This window comes from Cervus canadensis, chromosome 17, assembly GCF_019320065.1.
Source record: "Cervus canadensis isolate Bull #8, Minnesota chromosome 17, ASM1932006v1, whole genome shotgun sequence".
Classification (NCBI taxonomy): domain Eukaryota; kingdom Metazoa; phylum Chordata; class Mammalia; order Artiodactyla; family Cervidae; genus Cervus; species Cervus canadensis.
Window position 1 is genome coordinate 17,740,760 of NC_057402.1, and position 21,294 is coordinate 17,762,053.

At 37.5% G+C, this 21,294-nt stretch overlaps 1 protein-coding gene and 1 non-coding gene across 5 annotated transcripts in view; both read right to left on the reverse strand.

Moving 5' to 3' along the window:
• The window catches only part of LRFN5 (leucine rich repeat and fibronectin type III domain containing 5), a 291,605-nt gene that overhangs the window by 15,448 nt on the left and 254,863 nt on the right, over positions 1 to 21,294 (reverse strand). For all 4 annotated transcript variants that reach the window (XR_006262941.1, XM_043434354.1, XM_043434355.1 and 1 more), the window contains exon 3: positions 238 to 1,642. Coding sequence is in view for 3 of the 4 variants with exons in the window: in XM_043434354.1 (XP_043290289.1) it covers positions 238 to 1,622 (1,385 nt within the window). In the remaining variant the exon portion in view is untranslated. The remainder of the gene's footprint in view (positions 1 to 237; positions 1,643 to 21,294) is intronic.
• On the reverse strand, positions 11,748 to 11,888 carry LOC122419934. The gene has a single exon (XR_006263137.1). It is a non-coding gene; the product is annotated as a U4 spliceosomal RNA (small nuclear RNA).

The window sequence follows — 21,294 nt, forward strand, 5'->3', positions numbered from 1 at the left end:
GAAGAAAGTAGGTAAGCATAATATTAAATATAAATTTGAACTCTCTGAAAATAACACCATTCAAAATATTTCCCCACATGTATTCACCTTTCATGAGCCTTACATTATATACTTAAAAATATGGAGCATTTCAACTATAACACAGAGTGGCACTGCCAATTTAAAAAATCAGCAGTATTTATCAAGCCCTACACTAAGATGTAAGGCAAGTATAAAAATTGGCTTAGTTTTTCTTACCTGTAAACAAGGGTGTCATCATAAGTACCATTGTACTGGATTTGAAACATACGTATTCCCGGAATATTTCTTTGAAAATTAAATTTAAGTAGTGCAGTAGATGATGTTGCTTCCGCCACCACAATTTTATCTTGACTCATTTTAGTATCACCATTACTACTGCTTGCATTAGAACCTGACTTAGTAGACGTAGAGATGTCTGAAGAACCAGGATCAGGCTCGTGGATATGGTTCGTACTGTTTAGTAAGTGAGGGAGCTTAATGATATGAAGATCCACCGTTTGTGTTGCCTCCCCAGCAGGATTGGAAGCAATGCAGGTAAAAGCACCTGTATCCTTCACAGTCGTTATAAGAATATCAAGTGTTCCATTATCATACACCAGAGATCTTGTTGCATTTGAAATAAGCTTCCCTTCAGGAGAAATCCAGTGAATTGCAGGTTCAGGGTCTCCCCTGGCTTTGCACCTCAGGGTTGCCCTTTGACCCTCCAGGACTCTCATCTCGTGGGTGTGCCGAGTAATGAGAGGAGGTTCACACAAAAACTCTTCCTCAGGAATGGACCAAAAATAGCGGCCAGTTAAAAGTGCTGGAGAAGCACAGGTCTCCAGGTCATCTTCTCTGGACAGACGTCTCAACCACAGCAGTTCACAATTGCAATGCAAAGGGTTTCCGCCAAAACTTAATGCGAAAGTAGATGGGCTTATGATTCCTGAGGTTGCTAGGACCTGAGCTCTCTGAAAGAGAGGGTCAGGTGGTAGCTTCTGCAATTTATTTGATGTCACATCTAGCCGAGTCATCTTGTGCAAGTGGGAGAAAGTCCCCTTAGGAATGTTATCAATCATATTGTGGTCCAAACTGAGGGTGTGCAAGCTAACCATCTTCTCAACAGCATCCCATGGAATTGTTTCTAAATTATTATACGACAGATCCAGCTCTTCGAGGGCAAAGACATCATCAAATGCTGTAGAAGAAATTAAAGTCAGCTGATTGTTGTTCAATATCAAGTGATGGAGATTGGAAAGCCCACTGAACATGTCATTTGTAATTTTAGTCAATCTGTTGCTATTCAAATGCAATGCCCTCAGATTCCGTAAGTCAGCAAAAGCATGAGGCGTAATAAAACTTATTGTATTCCTGGACAGAGTCAGGTCCACTAAGCTGGTCATATTGGCAAAATCTTTCCTTTTAATATTTGTAACAAAATTGTCTGCCAAACGCAGTTCTACAGTTCTTCTGTCAATGTTTGGTGGCACAAATAAAAGCCCTTTCTTGGCACAAAGGGTTGCAAGATTAGGAGACAAAATCTGACAGACACAACGCTTTGGACAGATCTGAGCTTTCACTGCTATGCCAATGAAAAACAGATAAAAAAGGAATTTTTCCATTGTAGATCAGATTTAAGAGCCTGTAAGAGAAGACACAGAATATGGTTTTAGCATCCAATCATTTGAATAGAGTTCATATTCCTAATTAATCTTCTTAATGCAAATTAAAATCTATACATTTGCTTATTTAATCAAGTAAAAATATTAACTCCGCATTGTCAGTACATAGACACTAGGATAAAAATATACCACTCATGACCTCATGAGATTTAAAATCAAATGGTGAAAACGAAAAAGTCAACAGATTATTACAATTCTATAAATTCAGTGCTGTTTTTGAAATACGCCCAGGGTACTTCATAGGTTCACAGAACAGAGATATTCATCCCAGACTGGAGGGCAGGAGATCAGGAAAACGTCTACTAACCCCCTAAAAGACATCTTGTAAATTCAAAAACTTAGACATATTTAGCAATGTGCAAGTATTTCAATTTTTATGTCTGAGCAGAAACAGTAAGAGAATATTTGTTAAACTTGTGGCAACATATTGAGAGTAATTAATTTTTAATTAAATTTTATTCATCTTTACAAACTATCTTGAAAATAGTACAATCTTCACATCCTAGCTGCAAATACAGGATCTAGTTCTCAAAAATTAAAAGGCTGCAGATTTACCATAAATGCTCTGAGCTCCTTAAATATTAGAAGGTTCATGTGATACAATGTGGATTTTTGAAGATAGTTTATAGAAAGCAGTGATCAAAATACTTGACAGTGAGTCCAAGAAGATGTCATATTCCATTTTTCTTTTCTGAAAAATCTCAGTGCACTTATATTTATCCAAATTTAATTTTTTAAAAACTTGACAATTTCATTTCCAACTTGATCTTAAGTATTTGCTCTTGAAAATAAACATAAAAATAAAAATACTGACACATATGTGATTAAAATTTTCAAAAAGTACAAGCAGTTTTAAATACAAAAAGGGAAAACAGCTTCAGAAAATCACCCAATTGTTTAATTGATGAAAATATGAAATATGGAATTATTCTAGAAATGATGCACTTAGTTTTATAAATAAAATCTATTCTTATAGCTTTATTTTATGCCCATTTTATGTCATATTAGATACAGCTGCAATGAATAAGACTGTCATTCTCCACAAGTGAAATAGTCTTACTCTTCTGTTTATGACAGAATAAGTAGTACTTTGCCTTTCCACAATAAACAAAATTAAAAAAAAAAAACTGTACCAAAATATATAAAACTACAGTTTTCAGACACTGGAAGAAAGGAAGCAGAGAACTGTGATCCTTGAAAAAAGAGGTAAAAAATGAACCTTATCACTGAGCCCTAGAGACACTTTCCAAACCACAGCACAAGGAGGGAAATCAAGGCAAAGCATGAACAGTCTTAATCAATTAAATAGGGCTGAGATTGCAGTGCAGAGACTCTCAGGTGGCCTGACTTTATGGGGCAAAGTATCAGAAATGAGAGGGTTATCAAACAAAGAACTCCAATAATCTCTGTAATTAGAGACAGGGCAATACATATTAACCATACTGAAACACTATGAGGAACAAAACACTATGAGTGAACAAAAATTCAGTGACCTGTGGAAAAATATTTCAAAAGTCTAGCATACATATAATCGGAATATCAGACAAAAGCTGTAAGGTAGAAATATATTTGGAGAAATAAAGGCAATTGTTTCCAAACATAAAAAACAACCCCCAAATCCAAGCTTAAAAAAAGGAAAAACATACCAAGACATATTACAATCAAATTGCAGATAACCAAAGAGAAAGGAAAAATAATTTTAAAAACTGTACAGACCCCCCCAAAAAAATAAATAAATAAAATAAAAACTGTCACAGAAATAGGACACATTATAAGAACAAGATAGAAATAATGTCTTACTCCTCATTGACTTCTCTTTGGAAACAAAGCAAGATGGAAGACAATGAGAAATCTCTTTAAAGAGCTGCCAGAAAAAGAAAGGCCTGCCAAACTGGGTGGTGATTTATATATTCATAAATAATGAACCAAAACAAAAACCTTTCGAGAGAAACAAACTGAAAACGTCATTACTAGAAGAACTGTAGTCTAAGAAAATATAAAGGACATTCTCTTCAGGCTGAAGGAAGAAATATCAGATGAAATCTTGAATCTTTATAAGACGTATGAAAAGCAACAGAAATGGTATATCTGTGTGTAGGCATAAAATATTTCATTATGTTTTAATATGCTTATAAATAGTAATCTGGTGTGGATATAAAGTTACAAAAAACATTCACACTAACAATTATGCTGGATAAGCTACAAATTATATACTAAAAAAAAAAAACAATATCATAATGTTGAGGATACAAAAATAAACTTAACAGCACTATATTCCAGATAATGATAGTCCTTGATGAAAGGAAGAGATCCAGAGATGTCCCCTTTCTTCCCCCATCCACAGAAAAATAATGGGAGAACCCATGTGGCATAAATTAAGTTGAGGTTAAACCAGTTTAACTTTTAACAAACTTAAAAAAAAAAACAAACCCACTAGATTGTGTTAGGGGAGTATTAGGTTTACAACAAAATTAAGAGAAAGGTTCAGAGATTTCCCATATATTACTGCTCCCACACATAGAGAGCCTCCTTGATAATAAACAACCCTTACTGAAGTGGTACATTCGTTACAACAGATCAATCTACTTTGGTACACCACAGTCACCTAAAGGTCATAGTTTACATTAGGGTTCATTCTTGGGGCTCTATGTTCCACTGGTTTGGATAAATATATAATGACATATACTAATCATTTTGGAATCACACAGAATATTTTCATTGCCCTAAAAATCTTCTGAGCTCTGTCTATTGATCTCTCCCTACCCCATCCCGGGCAATCACTGATCTTTATACTGTCTCCATAGTACTGCCTCTTCAAGAATGTCATAGAGCTGGAATTATACAACATGGAGCTTTTTCAGATTGACTTCTTTCATTTAAGATTTTAAGATAACTCCATGTCTCTTCAATGCTTCATAGGCTCATTTCCTTTTGGCGCTGAATAATATTCCACTGTCTGGGATGCACCATGGTTTATCTGCTCACTTACTGAAGAACATGGTGGTTGCTCTCAAGTTTTGGCAATTATGAATAAAGTTGCAATATACATCTATGGACAGGCTTTTATGTGGACATATATTTGTTATTCCTTTGGGCAAATACCAAGGAATGCAACTGCTGGAGTGCATAGTCAGAATATGTTTTGTTTTTTAAAAAAAAAAAAACACATCAAAGTGGCCGAACCATAATTCCCAGCAGTGATGCATGAGAATTCCTGTGGTATCTCTTCTTTCTCAGCACTTGGTGTCAGTGTTACAGATTTTGTCATTCTAACAGGTGTATGGTGGTATCTCATTGTTTTACTTTGCATTTCCCTAGAGATATACCATGTGGGATATCTCTTCATATTTTATTTGTCATGGACCACAGCCTTGTCTAACTCAATGAAACTATGAGCCATGCCTTATAGGGCCATCCAAGATGGACAGGTCATAATGGAGAGTTCTGACAAAATGTGGTCCACTGGAGAAGGGAATGGCAAACCACTTCAGTGTTCTTTCCTTGAGAACCCCATGAACAGTATGAAAGGCAAAAAAATAAGACACTGAAAGATGAACTCCCCAGGTCAGTAGGTGCCTAATATTCTATTGGAGATCAGTGGAGAAATTAACTCCAGAGAGAATGAAGAGACAGTGCCAAAGCGAAAACAACACTCAATTGTGGATATGACTGGTGATGGAAGTAAGGTCCAATGATGTAAAGAGCAATATTGCATGGGAACATAGAATGTTCAGTCCATGAATCAAGGCAAATTGGAAGTGGTCAAACAGGAGATGGCAAGAGTGAACCTCGACATTTTAGGAATCAGTGAACTAAAATGGACTGGAATGGGTGAATTTAACTCAGAAGACCATCATACCTACTACTGTGGGCAAGACTCCCTTAGAAGAAATGGAGTAGCCATCATAGTCAATAAAAGAGTCTGAAATGCAGTACTTGGATGCAATCTCAAAAAAGACAGAATGATCTCTGTTCCTTTCCAAGGCAAACTATTCAATATCATGGTAATCCAAGTCTATGCCCCGACCAGTAATGCTGAAGAAGCTGAAGTTGAACGGTTCTATGAAGACCTACAAGATCTTCTAGAACTAACACCCAAAGAAGATGTCTGTTTCATTACAGGGGATTGGAATGCAAAAGTAGGAAGTCAAGAAACACCTGGAGTAACAGGCAAATTTGGCTTGGAGTACAGAATGAAGCAGGGCAAAGGCTAATAGAGTTTTGCCAAGAGAACACATTGGTCATAGCAAACACCTTCTTCCAACAACACAAGAGAAGACTACACATAGACATCACCAGATGGTCAACACTGAAATCAGATTGATTATATTCTCTGCAGCCAAAGATGGAGAAGCTCTATACAGTCAGCATAAACAAGACCAGGAGCTGACTGTAGTTCAGATCATGAACTCCGTATTGCCAAATTCAGACTGAAATTGAAGAAAGGAGGGAAAACCACTAGATCATTCAGGTATGACCTAAATCAAATCCCTTGCTATTATATAGTTGAAGTGAGAAATAGATTTAAAGGACTAGATCTGATAGACAGAGTGCCTGAAGAACTATGGATGGGGGTTCATGACATTGTACAGGAGAAAGGGATCAAGACCATCCCCAAGAAACAGAAATGCAAAAAAGCAAAATGGCTGTCTGAGGAGGCCTTACAAATAGCTGTGAAAAGAAGAGAGGGGAAAAGCATAGGAGAAAAGGAAAGATATATCCATTTGAATGCAGAGTTCCAAAGAATAGCAAGGAGAGATAAGAAAGCCTTTCTCAGCAATCAATGCAAAGAAATAGAGGAAAACAATAGAATGGGAAAGACTAGAGATCTCTTCAAGAAAACTAGAGATACCAAGGGACCATTTCATGCAAAGATGGACACAATAAAGGACAGAAATGGTATGGTATGGACCTAACAGAAGCAGAAGATATTAAGAAGAGGTGGCAAGAATACACAGAAGATCTGTACAAAAAAAAATTTTCACGACCCAGATAATCATGATAGTGTGATCATTCATGTCGAGCCAGACATCCTGGAATGTCAAGTCAGGGCCTTAGGAAGCATAACTACAGACAAAGCTAGTGGAGGTTATGAAATTTGAGTTGAGCTATTTCAAATCCTGAAAGATGATGGTGTGAAAGTGCTGCACTCAATATGCCAGCAAATTTGGAAAACTCAGCAGTGGCCACAGGACTGGAAAAGATCAGTTTTCATTCCAGTCCCAAAGAAAGGCAATGCCAAAGAATGCTCAAACTACTGCACAATTGCACTCGTCTCACACGCTAGTAAAGTAATGCTCAAAATTTTTCAAGCCAGGTTTCAGCAATACATGAACCGTGAACTTCCAGATGTTCAAGCTGGTTTTAGAAAAAGACAGAGGAACCAGAGATCAAATTGCCAACATCTGCTGGATCATCAAAAAAGCAAGAGAGTTCCAGAAAAACATCTATTTCTGCTTTATTGACTATGCCAAAGCCTTTGACTGTGTGGATCACAACAAACTGTGGAAAATTCTGAAAGAGACGGGAATACCAGACCACCTGACCTGCCTCTTGAGAAACCTGTATGCAGGTCAGGAAGCAACAGTTAGAACTGGACATGGACCAACAGACTGGTTCCAAATAGGAAAAGAAGTATGTCAAGGCTGTATATTGTCACCCTGCTTATTTAACTTATATGCAGAGTACATCATGAGAAATGCTGGGCTGGATGAAGCACAAGCTGGAATTAAGATTGCCTGGAGAAATATCAATAACCTCAGATATGCAAATGACACCACCCTTGTGGCAGAAAGTGAAGAGGAACTAAAGAGCCTCTTGATGAAAGTGAAAGAGGAGAGTGAAAAAGTTGACTTAAGCTCAACACTCAGAAAACTAAGATCATGGCACCTGGTCCCATCACTTCATGGCAAATAGATGGGGAAACAGTGGAAAGAAGTAGAACTGATGCTTTTGAACTGTGGTGTTGGAGGAGACTCTTGAGAGTCCCTTGGACTGCAAGGAATCCAACCAGTCCATCCTAAAGGAGATCAGTCCTGGGTGTTCATTGAAAGGACTGATGTTGAAGCTGAGACTCAAAACTTTGCCCACCTGATGTGAAGAACTGACTCATTTGAAAAGACCCTGAAAAAAAAAAAAAAAAAAAGACCAGACCCTGATGCTGGGAAAGATTGAGGGCAGTAGGAGAAGGGGACGACAGAAGATGAGATGGTTGGATGGCATCACTGACTCAATGGACATCAGTTTGGGTAAACTCCAGGAGCTGGTGATGGACAGGGAGGCCTGGAGTGCTGCAATCCATGGGGTCGCAAAGTGTCAGACACAACTTAGCGACTAAACTTAACTGATATCTTTTCTTTGGTCAGGTATCTCTTAAAGTCTGGTCTGTTTTTAATCATTTTTTATTATTGAGTTTTAAGAGTTTCTTTGTATATTTTTGATAACAGTGCTTAACAGATTTGTCTTTTGCAAATACATTATATGTGAAACAGCACCACCATATACAAGGTCACGTAGGTTTCCTCCCATGTTATTCTAGGAGTTTTACACTAGTGTATCATCCACTCTGCAATCAAGCTCAGTCTGCAGTTTGTTACAGTGTTCCTGCCATTCAGTTCACCACAGCTTCTAATGTTTTGAGAGCATGGTTGGGAATTTCCTATCAGTAAGACATGAATCTTAGCACTAGAGTGGTTTTGGAGACCTGCCTCTTTTGTACAGATGAGCTTTCTGATTTCCAAACTTTTGGAGAGCTCATCCCGCTTTATGGCTGCTTCCAGCTTTTGGGGTGGCCAAGGAGATCTCCGGGATCTTTAATCTCACCCCTAGACTTCTCTGCTTTGGGTGTAAGTAGCTGTTCTTCAAGCTTTTCTCATCTCTTCAGTCTCATGCCAGGCATTCTGTGGTTGAAAGTCAGAAATATCTGCACAGGAGCAGAGGAACTGATTTTTCCTTTCTTTTTCATTCCTTTTCTCTCCTTTCTCCCCCTTCTCTCTCTTGGTTTTTAGAGCTAAAATCAGAGTGATTTTTAATTTCTGTTCTTTGGCTTCTTATTAATCCTTCCAGACCTGAAAGTCTTTGTCGCCTGGAGGATTCATTTCAATCTTCCTTTCCTTCCCTAATTCTTCCTCAATATTTTCCTTATCTGAAAATACAAAGTACCGAGGGAAACTGTCTCATAAAGACAGAGGGAAGAATGCTGGTTACCAGGGGCTGAAGCGTGGAGGAATTGGGGAGATGTTGTTTAAGGGGTACAGACCTGTCGCTAGTAGATAAATAATTCCTCAAGATCTAGTGCACAATATAGTGAGGGCAGACAACCACACTGTATTATAAACAACAAAGCCACTAAGAGACTAGAACTTAATTATTCCCACTGAAAAAAAGAAGTGAGAAGCACATGGCATGATAGGGCTGTTAGCTAACACTACATCGGCAATCATATTGTTGTATATAAATGTATCAAGTCAACACATTTTACACCTTAAACTTACACAGTGGTATATGACAATTATAACTCATTTAAAAAATATTTTGAAGTCCTAGCCTCAAGTACTTGTGAATGAATGTAAGTGAACCCACACAGTTCAAACCCTTGTTGTTCAAGAGTCAACTGTATATGTGCATTGAGAACAGGCAAAACTAATATATAGTAATATAACTCAATTCTATTGATTGTGGTTGTCTAGTTGGAGGACAGCAGATTGACTGGGAAACAGTACAAGAAAATCGAGGGCAGGGGTCATGGAAATATTCTGTATCTTATTTGTGACAGTCATAAGAATTCATTGGCTACACATTTAAAATGGGTGCATTTTATTTATGTCAAGTTTTCCTCACCACAGTTGGTTAAGCCTAAAAGAGGAAATATGGGTTTTCCATTATGTTTCCAAACACTGGTTTAAAGGAAGAAGAATTTATAAAATGACAAATCATTGGTAGTTAATCAAAATTTAGTCGTATTTTAGAAATACATATTTCCTTAGGTCTGTCATATATCTTCAAAGATGTGATTATATTTCAACTAAAATTGTGCACCTTATTTCACAATCTGATTTACTTCATCAGGCAACATATTTACTGCCTGATACAATATCATCTCACTGCTGATACAATGATTAGCAAAGTAACAATATGTTTATAATAAAATGTGCACCACTTTCTTAACCCTATGTTTATTTTTGTTGAAGTGAGACCTGTACGTAATGACAGAAACATATGAATTTGATCAATTAGCTTTACCATGTATCTTAGCACACGGTGAAAATTTCAAACTTTATAAAAAGACAGGAGATAGGGAATCACGTAAAGAAACAGAGCTTTCACTTCCTACACATTCAAATTAAAAGAAATTAAAAGATGCTTGCTCCTTGGAAGAAAAGCCATGACAAACCTAGACAGTGTATTAAAAAGCAGAGACATTACTTTGCCGACAAAGATTCGTATAGTCAAAGCTATGTTTTTTCCAGTAGTCATGCACGGATGTGAGGTTTGGACCATAAAGTCAGCTGAGCGCTGAAGAATTGATGCTTTTGAACAATGGTGTTGGAGTAGACTCTTGAATAGTCCCTTGGACTGCAAGGAGATCAAACCAGTTGATAAATGAAATCAACCCTGAATATTCATTGGAAGGACTGACGCTGAAGTTCCAATACTTAGGCTACCTGATGCGAACAGCTGACTCGCTGTCAGATTCTGATGCTGAAAAAGACTGAAGGCAGGAGGAGAAGGGGACAACAGAGGATGAGATGACTGGATGGCAGCATTGACTGAATGGACATGAGTTTGAGCAAGCTCTGGGAGATGGTGAAGGACAGGAAAGCCTGGCAGGCTGCAGTCCATGGGGTTGTAAAGAGTCAGACATGACTGAGTGACTGAACAACAAGTTCAAAAACTAATCCTTGACACGTTTTTAGATTAATATATTAGCACTTGAAGAAAATAAATGTGACTAGAAGAGCAGAGTAGTTGTTATGCTTTGTTTTCATAACTTAAAAATTTATAAAGGCCATTAAACACAGTATCCTCATTCTTTTTGTTTACATATACTTCTTCTTTTTTAGATTATTTTCCACTACTGGTTATTACAAGATACAGAATATAGACATTATGCTCATTCTTATCTAGTTAAGTGGAACTTCTAAAACAATTTGTTGCCTTATCTAAATAGTTAAATGCAACCAACAAAGATCCCTTTAATAATATTTATTATTGTTAATAATAATATTAATAATGATACCCCTTTAATAATAATAGTCGAGTAGGGCTGTAACTCAGTAAATAGTCATACAATATAGCTCTTTAGATAAAATTTACATGTCTCCATATTATATGTTCTTTGAGGCTAGTTCCTCTGGGACACGAAAGTGACACATTTACAAAGAAGTGTCTATCACCCACAAACTGGAAAATCATTTTCCAGTACTGCACCCTTCTTCCAGCCCATGGCTATTACATAACATATGCTCAAGAGAATCAGTATTTATTTGGCAACTAGAACAGGATATAAAAGAAAATTTAGCTCTTACAACCAACTGAGAATATAATCTATTCTCTGCAGAAACCAATATGGCACCAATTTACATGTTGAGTTAAAGGAAAGCTATCTGGCTCCTCAGGAGTTGCCTTGCGATCATTCAGCAGAGCTCTACCAATTTACTGAGTGTCCCTTTGCTCAGGCTAATGCGAGGGAACAGGTGCCGATGCCTGCTGACACTGATGAGTTGTTTTAGGATGTGTCAGAATGGTTACTTTATGGCAAAGGATATTTCACAATACAGTTTAGATAATGAATTTGATAGCTGTTTCAAATATTTTAGGTTTCACCCTAATTTTTATTCTATTAATAGAAGGACTACCGATGATAACATTTATAGTCAAACATGTACTCAGGATATTGCAATTGAACCTGTTAAATTCAGGCCTCAAAATAAGAAATATACAGCCTAGAACAATTATCCTTTGATCTTTGATTACAATAGTGGCTAGTAAAATTCCTAAGCACGTTGAACAAAATAAATTTTGAAAATTTGCTCATACATCCATTCATTTTTTTAAAAAATTCAGTCTCTGTGGAGACTATCAAAAATTGCCAATGCCGACTATATTTCAGGTGGTCATGGTGGGGTATTGGGAAAAGTTTTCAATTAGTAATAATCGTGCCTCGGATAAACATCATTGACTATGATACTGCCACTGCGCAAAGCTCATTCATTTTTTACAATTAATTTCAGCAAGACTTATTTAGCTTCTGCACCGTGTACAAGGTGTTTTGCTAGAATCTATCAAGCTTAGAAGGCTGGGATCTGATTAGACAAACACATTCACAATTAGTATAATAAAAGGCATAGTGAAAAATTCTAACCCATCATACATTTGGATAGTTACATTTACACAATTCTAAAGGGTCTGTCAGTTAATACAGCATCTTATAGTTTTTCTTCTCAACATGTGCATGCATACATGCATGCATTTTTAACTCAACATGGATATTGTATATAAACACATATTATTTACACTAACAAGAGACCAGTTACTTAGGCAAACTAAATTAAAAAAAAATAGTTACCATTGATACAGCACAGGTAAACATTAAGGAAGTAATGGTCTTTTATTTTATAGATGAGGAAACAAGATTGAGATGCTAAGTGATAAGCTGGTTTACTAAGTGGAATATTTGCCATGCTTTACCTAACTAGTAAACGTGCAAATATTTCATCACCTCTCTGCTTTTAAAAATTAAGGTGTATGCTACACAGTGAATGTTTTATTTCTCTTTATGAAATGTTTTTAATATTAATTTTATCATATATTATAAAGCTAAAATGTACTTGCTATGCAATGTACTTATACCAAATCTCACTTAATCCTTGCACAACTCCATATAAAGTTCTTATCTTTCTTCCCGTTTTATAAGATGAAATCAAATTTAAGAAATTTAAGTAATCTCCTCAAGGTCTTACAGAATGTAAACAAAAAGGTAGCTTTAAGATGGAGATACATTTACTTCCAAAACCCATACTGTTTCTAGGATAAGATGAGGTTATATATATATTACTTTTATTGTGTTTCCCGGATTATGTAGCATTTGGATATAAAGAGATTGATTCCAACACTGATTCCTTAAGTTCATCAAGTGACTTACTCTTTTTATCCTGGTCTCTCTTCTTAATCAAGTTACACCTGACAGATTACTATGATGCTGACAGATGACCCATAGTGGAGACTTAAGAGCAAGCTGGAAGTGAAGTGAAGTCGCTCAGTCGTGTCAGACTCTTTGTGACCCCATGGACTGTAGCCTACCAGGCTCCTCCGTCCATGGGATTTTCCAGGCAAGAATACTGGAGTGGGTTGCCATTTCCTTCTCCTGGAGATCTTCCTGACCCAGGGATTGAACCCGGGTCTCCCTCATTGTAGGCAGACACTTCAGCATCTGAGCCACCAGGGAAGCTCTCAAGAGCATGCTGGATGAAACCCAAATGACACATTTAACCAGTCATTCATTTTTCTTTGGTGTGTTAAGATATAACTGAAGTTACCCAAATACTTAAATGCATATGATTCTTTGAGGAATATACATTCTATCTCAGAAAGGTGAGTGACTTCTGTGTCTAAAGAGGTCTTAGTATTCTCCCATGAGGTGGGTTGAGTTGTCCCTTTATTTGCCCACTTAGGAGTTTGCCTGCAGAGACTCTGTAATATCCCTGACTGTCCATGCATCCTGAAAGGCAATACCGCTGGTAACTCTGAAGGGGAACGCGTTCTCTCTTGCAGACAAGCTTGGAGAGAGACAGTAGCCTAGAAGAGGCCAGTGCTAAGAGATTATGAAGGCTTCCAAAAGTGCTAGAACAACAGTAGTTTAGACTTGGGCCAGCTGGCACATATAACAAGTGGCTTCCTAAAATGACCTGATTGTAGGCACTCCTTGCAGAGGTTTAGATGTAACTGAAAACTATTTGGGAAGGGGAAGGGGGAATGTGTGTATAAAAATGCAAAATAATTTACACTGAAAACTTGCACTAATGAGGACACTAGTGCTGCCAAGAGACAGGTGTGGCTGTAATTAATCTGAGGGGGTGGATGGTCATTTGTGTCACAGAATAATCTGATAACCTACTATGTGTGTGAATGGTGAGTGCCCCAAGTCATGGATTTTTTTTAAAATAATAATCATTGTTTTATTATATCCCTTAATAATAGGTACATGACATATCTAATTTATTGATACATTTTTTATTTATGGGTCAACATTGTAATAAAAATACAATCCATGATTTAAAGGGGCAATGAAATAAGAAATATATACCCAGGAGTGGAATTTCTGGTTCATGTGGTAGCTCTATTTTTTTGTTTTTTTTTTGAGAACCTCCACACTATTACTCACAGTGGGTGCACCAATTTATATTCCCACTAACAGTGCAGGAGGGTTCTCTTTTATCCACATCCTCACCAACTTTTATTATTTGTGTTCTTTTTGGTGATAGCCATACTGACCAGTGTGAGGTGACATCTCACTGTTGCTCTGATTTGCATTTTTCTGATAATTAACGATGTTGAGTATATTTTCATGTGCCTGTTGGACATGCATGTCCTCTTTGGAAATGTCTATTTAGGTCTTCTACCACTTTCAATTGGGTTATTTGTTTTGTGATGGTGATTTCTATGAGATGTTTATATATTTTGGGTATTAAAATGTTATCAATCATATTATTTGCAAATCATTTTCTCTCAGCACGCTGTCTTTTTGTTTTGTTGGTAGTTTCCTTTGCTGTTCAAAAAATTTTAAGTTTAATCAGGAAAACATTAAGTAGAGAAGATACATTCACCTCAATGTTCACAGCAGCATTTACAATTAGCAAGATATGGAAGTGAACTAAGTGTCCATCAACAGAAGAGCAGATAAAGATGTGGTATGTATATCTACACACACACAGACACACACACATGCAATGAAATACTACTCAGACATAAAAAAGAAGGAATTTTTACAATTTGCAACAACACAGATGGGCTTGGAGGGTATTGCGCTAAGTGCAATAAGTCAGACAGATGATCACGCTTACGTGGCAGTCTGGATGAGAGGGGAGTTTGGGGAGAATGGGTACATGTATATCTATAGTGAGTCACACTGCTATGCACCTGAAACTATCAAGACTTTGTTAATTGGCTATACTTCAAAATAAAGTAAAAAGTCACTTAAAAAGCCAGACATTACAGTCCTCCCTTTCCCTCTGGCATCCTTACACATCCCCTTAAGCCATACTTATCTACGAATAAAGTCATATTTCTAGGAAAAGATGTCAGACAGAGAAAAACAAATATTGCATGATATCACTTAAATGTGGAATCTAAAAACAAACCAGTGAAAGTAACAATAAAGAAGCAGACTCACAGATACAGAGTACATGCTAGTGGTTACCAGTGGGGAGAGTGAAGCAGAGGGCAACAGAGGGCTAAGGGATTAAGAGATTAAGGGCTGAGGGACTACAAATGATTGTGTGTAAAATAAATAAGCCACAAACATGTCTTATACAGCACAGAGCATATAGACAGTCTTTTGTAGTAACTATAAATGGAATATAACCTACAAAATTGTGCATCACTATGTTGCACACCTGTAACTTACATAATACTGTACATCAACTGTAATTCAGTTTAAAAAATTAAAAAAAATAACAAGGGATAGTCAAACAACAAGGGATGTTTGACAAAATAAAAGTTCGTTGTGTGGAACAAAAGAGAGGGAGAGGTTATGTAAGATGGTGAAAGGCACGGGGCTTTCAAATGAGAAGCTCTCAGATAAACAGTATCTTGTTAGCTGGGGTATTACACTGTTGCTCCCCATCAACTTCAATTTGAAGAAGTGCACTCTCCCTGTATCAAGGCTCTGTGGAAAACATCAGGATAAACATGTTCCACATCAGACTTGGTACTGAATGATGAGAAAACTGAGTCTCATTGAAGGTCTGAAAATATTAGTCATTGAGGACTGCAATTGGATTTAATATGCCAGTTTCTTCCTTTTGCATCTCATTGCAGGTAATGAGTTTTCAATGGACACAGGAGAGAAAGGTCTAGGGCATGGACCATTATCACAGATGTGAAATGCAATGAAATCAACTCTCCTGTCATTGCGGAGTCATAGACGACCCCAGCTTTCTTCCAATTTCCAAGAACAGGGACGCTCCTCTCTCAGAACGCACCTTGTTGTTAAGGCAACTTGAAAGAACATCATGAGGGTTACAACACAAATTCGAATGCCATTCATCAGTGTTTTAAATCTAGTAAATGATTTAGTGCTCTATCCATTTCTCTTTGGAATTCTGCAAGATGACTCTGAGCCTTTGAGATGTCATGCTAGCCGTTACGTTTCGGTTTCCCGAAGGAGTTTAACATTTCATGTATCTGGCCTCTGTGGTTCTACTGGTGCTGTTGTGCTGTTGCCATAGCAATTAAAGAGGCACAGTAGGGTAGCAATGCAGACAGAAGGATCAGCACAGAGATGTTGTTCGACATAATTCAGGCCTCTAGAAATCTGGATAACTCTTTAGGAAAAAAAAATATGGTTTAGACTTCATCTTGATATTATTGTGGGCATGCATGCAGCCAAGTTGTCACCAATGGGAAATCCAGTTGAGAAGCTGAAAAAAATGGGAGAGGAAAGAAAGGCACACACACATACAGAGGAAGTAGTGACCTGACTGAGGGTTTATATACTAAATATGTGTGCCGGTGGAAGGTTCCGGCAGTACTCCTACAGAAATATTTTGACAAACCGACACCATATGGAAGATTTTATATCACTGAAATTATGCTTTCTCTCTCTTTCTCTTCTTGCTCTCTCATTCTCATTCCTCTTCTCTATTCCTCCCTCCCTCCCACTTACCTCTTTCTCCTCCATCTCACTTAAAGACACCCACCATTCTCAATCTTCTTATTATTTGTTTTTATCTGAGTAGAGTTGCTTTACACTACTGTGTTAGTTTCTGCTATATAGCAAAGTGAATCAACCACACGTAAACAGATATACCTTCCTTTTTGAATTTTCTTCCCATTTAGGTTACTGTAACAGTTCCCTGGACTATACAGTAGGTTCTCATTCCTCGCCTATTTTATATATAGTAGTGTATATATGTCAATCCCAATCTCCCAATTCATCTCCCTTCACTCACTCTTTTTAGATGTTCCTTTTTTTTTGTATTAACATTGTTTGGCCCTTTACAACATAACGATCATTTCAAACTTGACACGATGCATATTTTTAACAGTAACATAAGAATACTACATAAAAAGTCCATGTCCAGATATATAAACATGTAAATATAAGAAATAACAGTAAAGGATACAAACAGATGGTTCACAGGAGCCTGGACCACTCCTGCTCTCTTTCGGTACTGAACTGTCAACATGTCCACTCTACTTTGGTCTCTAAAAAAATCTCAAAATTAACATGTCTACAACCGAGCTCCTAATTTTCTCTCTCAAATCTGCTTTCCTAATACTGTAGTACTTCTCTCTAATTATAGGTCAATTGCTTTCTTTTCAAAGCCTAGATCCAAGCATTGGAATTATTCATTACTTCCCTGTTATATACTAAATCCAGTTCATTAATCCTACAGACTGTATGGTAAAAATATACACATGATGGGATCATATCATACCTACCTCTATGACATTTCCTCATCTTTCACCTGGAATATAACAGTCATATCCTAATTAGTTAACCTGCTTTGGTCACTGTCTTCCTTCGGTCTATTTTCTACAAAGCCGTCAGAATGATCTTGCTAAAACTTAAAGTAGATCAAAAACTTTCTACTTGCTTCCCATCTCACTTGGAGAAAATGCTCAGGTTCTTATACTGGCCACCAATTCCTACGTGGTCTGGTTACCACTACGTCTCAGATTTCAGAAATTCTTTGGCCTTGGTTCACTTCACTGCTGTCAGATTGGCCAAACAGATTTGCCGTTTCTCAAACATACTGGGCGAAAGCTCAGTCGTGAACAACTCTTTGCAACCCCATGGACTGCAGCCAGGCTCCTCTGTCCATGAATTCTCTAGGCAATAATACTGGAGTGGGTTGCCATTTCCTTCTCCATAATGGGCGAACTCTTGCTCAACCCTTTGCACTCCCTCCTTTTTTCTGGGTCTCACCATCTCTCTTTAAGAGTATGTGTACTTTCAATCATCAATTCCTTCCAGCTTTTACTAAAGTGCCACCTTCAAAGCGGGCCCACCCTATTTAAATTATAAATCCTCACTCTCCAACCCCTTACTTTATTTTCCTCCGTAACAATCACACCATCTCACTGTTCATACATTTTGCTTCTCTTTGTCTATTTTCTGACTCAGCAAATAAAATGCAAGTTTGATGAGGGCAGAGATCTTTCTCTTTCATTCACCATTGTATCCTCAACCTATAGAGGAAGGGTTGGAACAAAATAGACTCTCAATAAATACTGAGTGAAGGAATAAAGATTTGGAAACCCAGCTATTTAGCAAGTGTCTGAGAAAGTCTTCAGGTTTAGTAATTAAAATGTGAATTACAATGCTGTTTTATAAAACAATTATGGTTTTTAAAATGATAATATCTGCGCTGGTGAGAATACAATGAGGAAATATCCTCACACATTGCCAGAGGTAGTATATATACATTTATTAGAATTTTATGCCATCTAAAATGAAAAAGATCCTGGAGGTTGGAGAAATAGATAAAGTATAGAATGGAGGAATAAGAAAAAGTCCAGTATTGACAGGCTTTTGACAAGGGAGAGAACTGATTAATTCAGCAGCCTTGAGTTGTGAGGGAAATTCAGTAAGCATTAGAGGACGCTTTTATTGTTTATGGGCTATGCAATCTCCTCTTGTACTCCCAAAAAAACCTTACATAAAGTTTTCATGATTAGCAAATGCTCCTGGGTTTGGAGCTTGTTTTACTTATGCTAGCCTGTGCCTGAAGACGAGCGCTTGAACCAAATTTATCCACCTCACATATAGGTCTATTTAACAAAACAACTGGCTTATGATAGCTGCTCCATGAGTGGAAGCATCAGTCATCATGGCAGTAGCGTGCCGAGTGACGACAATAGTAATATTGAAAAGACTATTTGACTCAGATGGTAAATAATCTGGCTGAGATGGGGGAGACCCAGGTTCGATTCCTGGATCGGGAAGATCCCCTGGAGAAGGGAATGGCTACCTACTCCAGTATTTTTGCCTGGAGAATTCCATGGACAGAGGAGCCCAGTGGTCTATAGTCCATGGGGCCACAAAGAGTCAGACATGACTGAGCGACTAACATTATTATCAAGTTTATGGCAAATTATACCAATATACATTGGTTCAGTTACTTTTTAAGCAAAACATTAAATATCTGTTTAAGAACCACAAAGAAGTAGAATTTAGACAGTGTTGTACTTGGTGAAAAGTCAGAACATGAAATTTTATATTGGAGATATATACATTTGTATATTATATAAATATAAATATTTATATATAATTATATAAAATATAAATTTATATTTATATTAGAGATATAGATATCTCCACGTCTACATCTACATGAGTATCTGTATGTGTGTGTGTGTGTGTGTGTGTGTGTGTGTGTGTAAAGCACTGGTTTCCTTTTCAATATCTTCTCTCCTTCTTTACTAACAGAATCCCAATTTCCCCTGGTATATTGCTTCCTAGAATGAACAGTTTATTTTCTAGTTTCTTTTGCAGGAAAATATAGTCAAGTGAGTCACTTCTTACCCATGAGGTCTAAGTGAAAACGTTGATAAGAACTTCAGAGAAGGCACCTAGGGAAGTGACTGAGATGAGACGAATCGTGACTTGTCCTTTCGGCCCATCTGCCTTCTTCTGAACTGTAATTGGAACATGATCCCTGGAACTCTAGCAGCCAGCTTAAGACACCAAGGTGACAGTGCAGACGGGCGCCGTGAGTTAGGATGACGGAGGAGGCCTCCCTGATTACCATGGCTCTGCTCTACCAGCTCTGGGTGACTTTCTAGAAAGTTTAAACTACTGTTTTGGAAAGTCTCTCCCTAGTAGCTTAGCTGGTAAAGAATCTGCCTGCAATGCAGGAGACCCCAGTTCTATTCCTGGGTTGGGAAGTTCCCCTAGAGAAGGGATAGGCTACCCACTCTAGTATTCTTGGGTTTCTCTGGTTGCTCAGTTGGTAAAGAATCCACCTGCAATGCAGGAGACCTGGATTCGATCCCTGGGTTGGGAAGAGTCCTTGAAGGAGGGCATGGCAACCTACTCCAGTATTCTTGCCTGGAGAATCCCCATGGACAGAGGAGCCTGGTGAGCTACAGTCCATGGGGTCACAGAGAGTCACACACGACTGACCGACTAAGCACAGCATAGCACTAACAGCTAAACTAATCACAACTGGTTCAGTATTATTTTAAAAATGCTAAGGCACCAGATATAAATGTTCTAAAAATGACTAGAAAGAAATATGCATTCAAGTCTATATATACATAGATAGATAGATAGATAGATAGATATTTCAAATATTTTAAAGATATTACATGCAGTAAGCACATATTTTCTGTAAAATAAAAAGTTAAAACTTGGATTCTTTTAATACTAATTCATATTTGTTAGCAATGAGTCATATAATTATAAAAATTGTCTATTAACTGAGAGATTTTTGACAAGTATTGCTCTGGGCTATCACAAACCTCACAGAATTGCTAAAAACAAATATTTTATGATGATCAAAGTGAATAAACACATTTAGCACACATCTGCCATATATCCTAGAGTAAACACTGTTTATTTCATCCCTGAGGCATTGCTTGATAGTAAGTTAGTTATGAAAGTTTATTATTTCAAGCTAACCCAGAAAAAATGTATAAAAGTTAGGTATTGGGTCAACTACAAATATGCTCTGATTATGAGAATGTAATATAAAAATAGATTTGTTTTGCTCATTGACTAAATGTTTGTAGTAAGTGCTACTACCGGCTTACTCTCCCAATCTAGGCTTGGGTAACAGTAGATTTTATTTTTGTTCAAAGTCCTGTCTGATTCTTTGTGACCCTGGCATTCTCAGCATGCCAGACTTCCCTGTCCTTCACTATTTTCCAGAGTTTGCCCAAATTCACGTCCATTGAGTGGGTGATGTCATTCAACCATCTCATCATCTGTCAACCCCTTCTCCTCCTGCTCTCCATCATTCCCAGCCTCAGGTTTTTTTTTTTTTTTCTTCTCCAATGAATTAGCTCTTCCCATCTGGTGACCAAAGCATCAGAGCTTCAGCTTCAGCATCAGTCCTTCCAATGAATACTCAGGGTTGATCTCCTTGAGGACTGACTAGTTTGATTTCCTTGCGGTCCAAGGGACTTTCAAGAGTCTTCTCCAGCACCACACAATTTGAAAGCATTAATTTTTCCACCCTCAGCCTTCTTTATGGTCCAACTCTCACATTCATACATGACTACAGGAAAACCCAGAGTTTTGACTGCATGGACCTTTGTCAGCAAAGTGATGTCTCTATTGGTAATATATTTTCTAGGCTTGTCATAGCTGTCCCTCCAAAGTGCAAGTGTCTTTTAATTTCATGGCTGCAGTCACCATTCACAGTGATTCTGAAGCCAAAGAAAA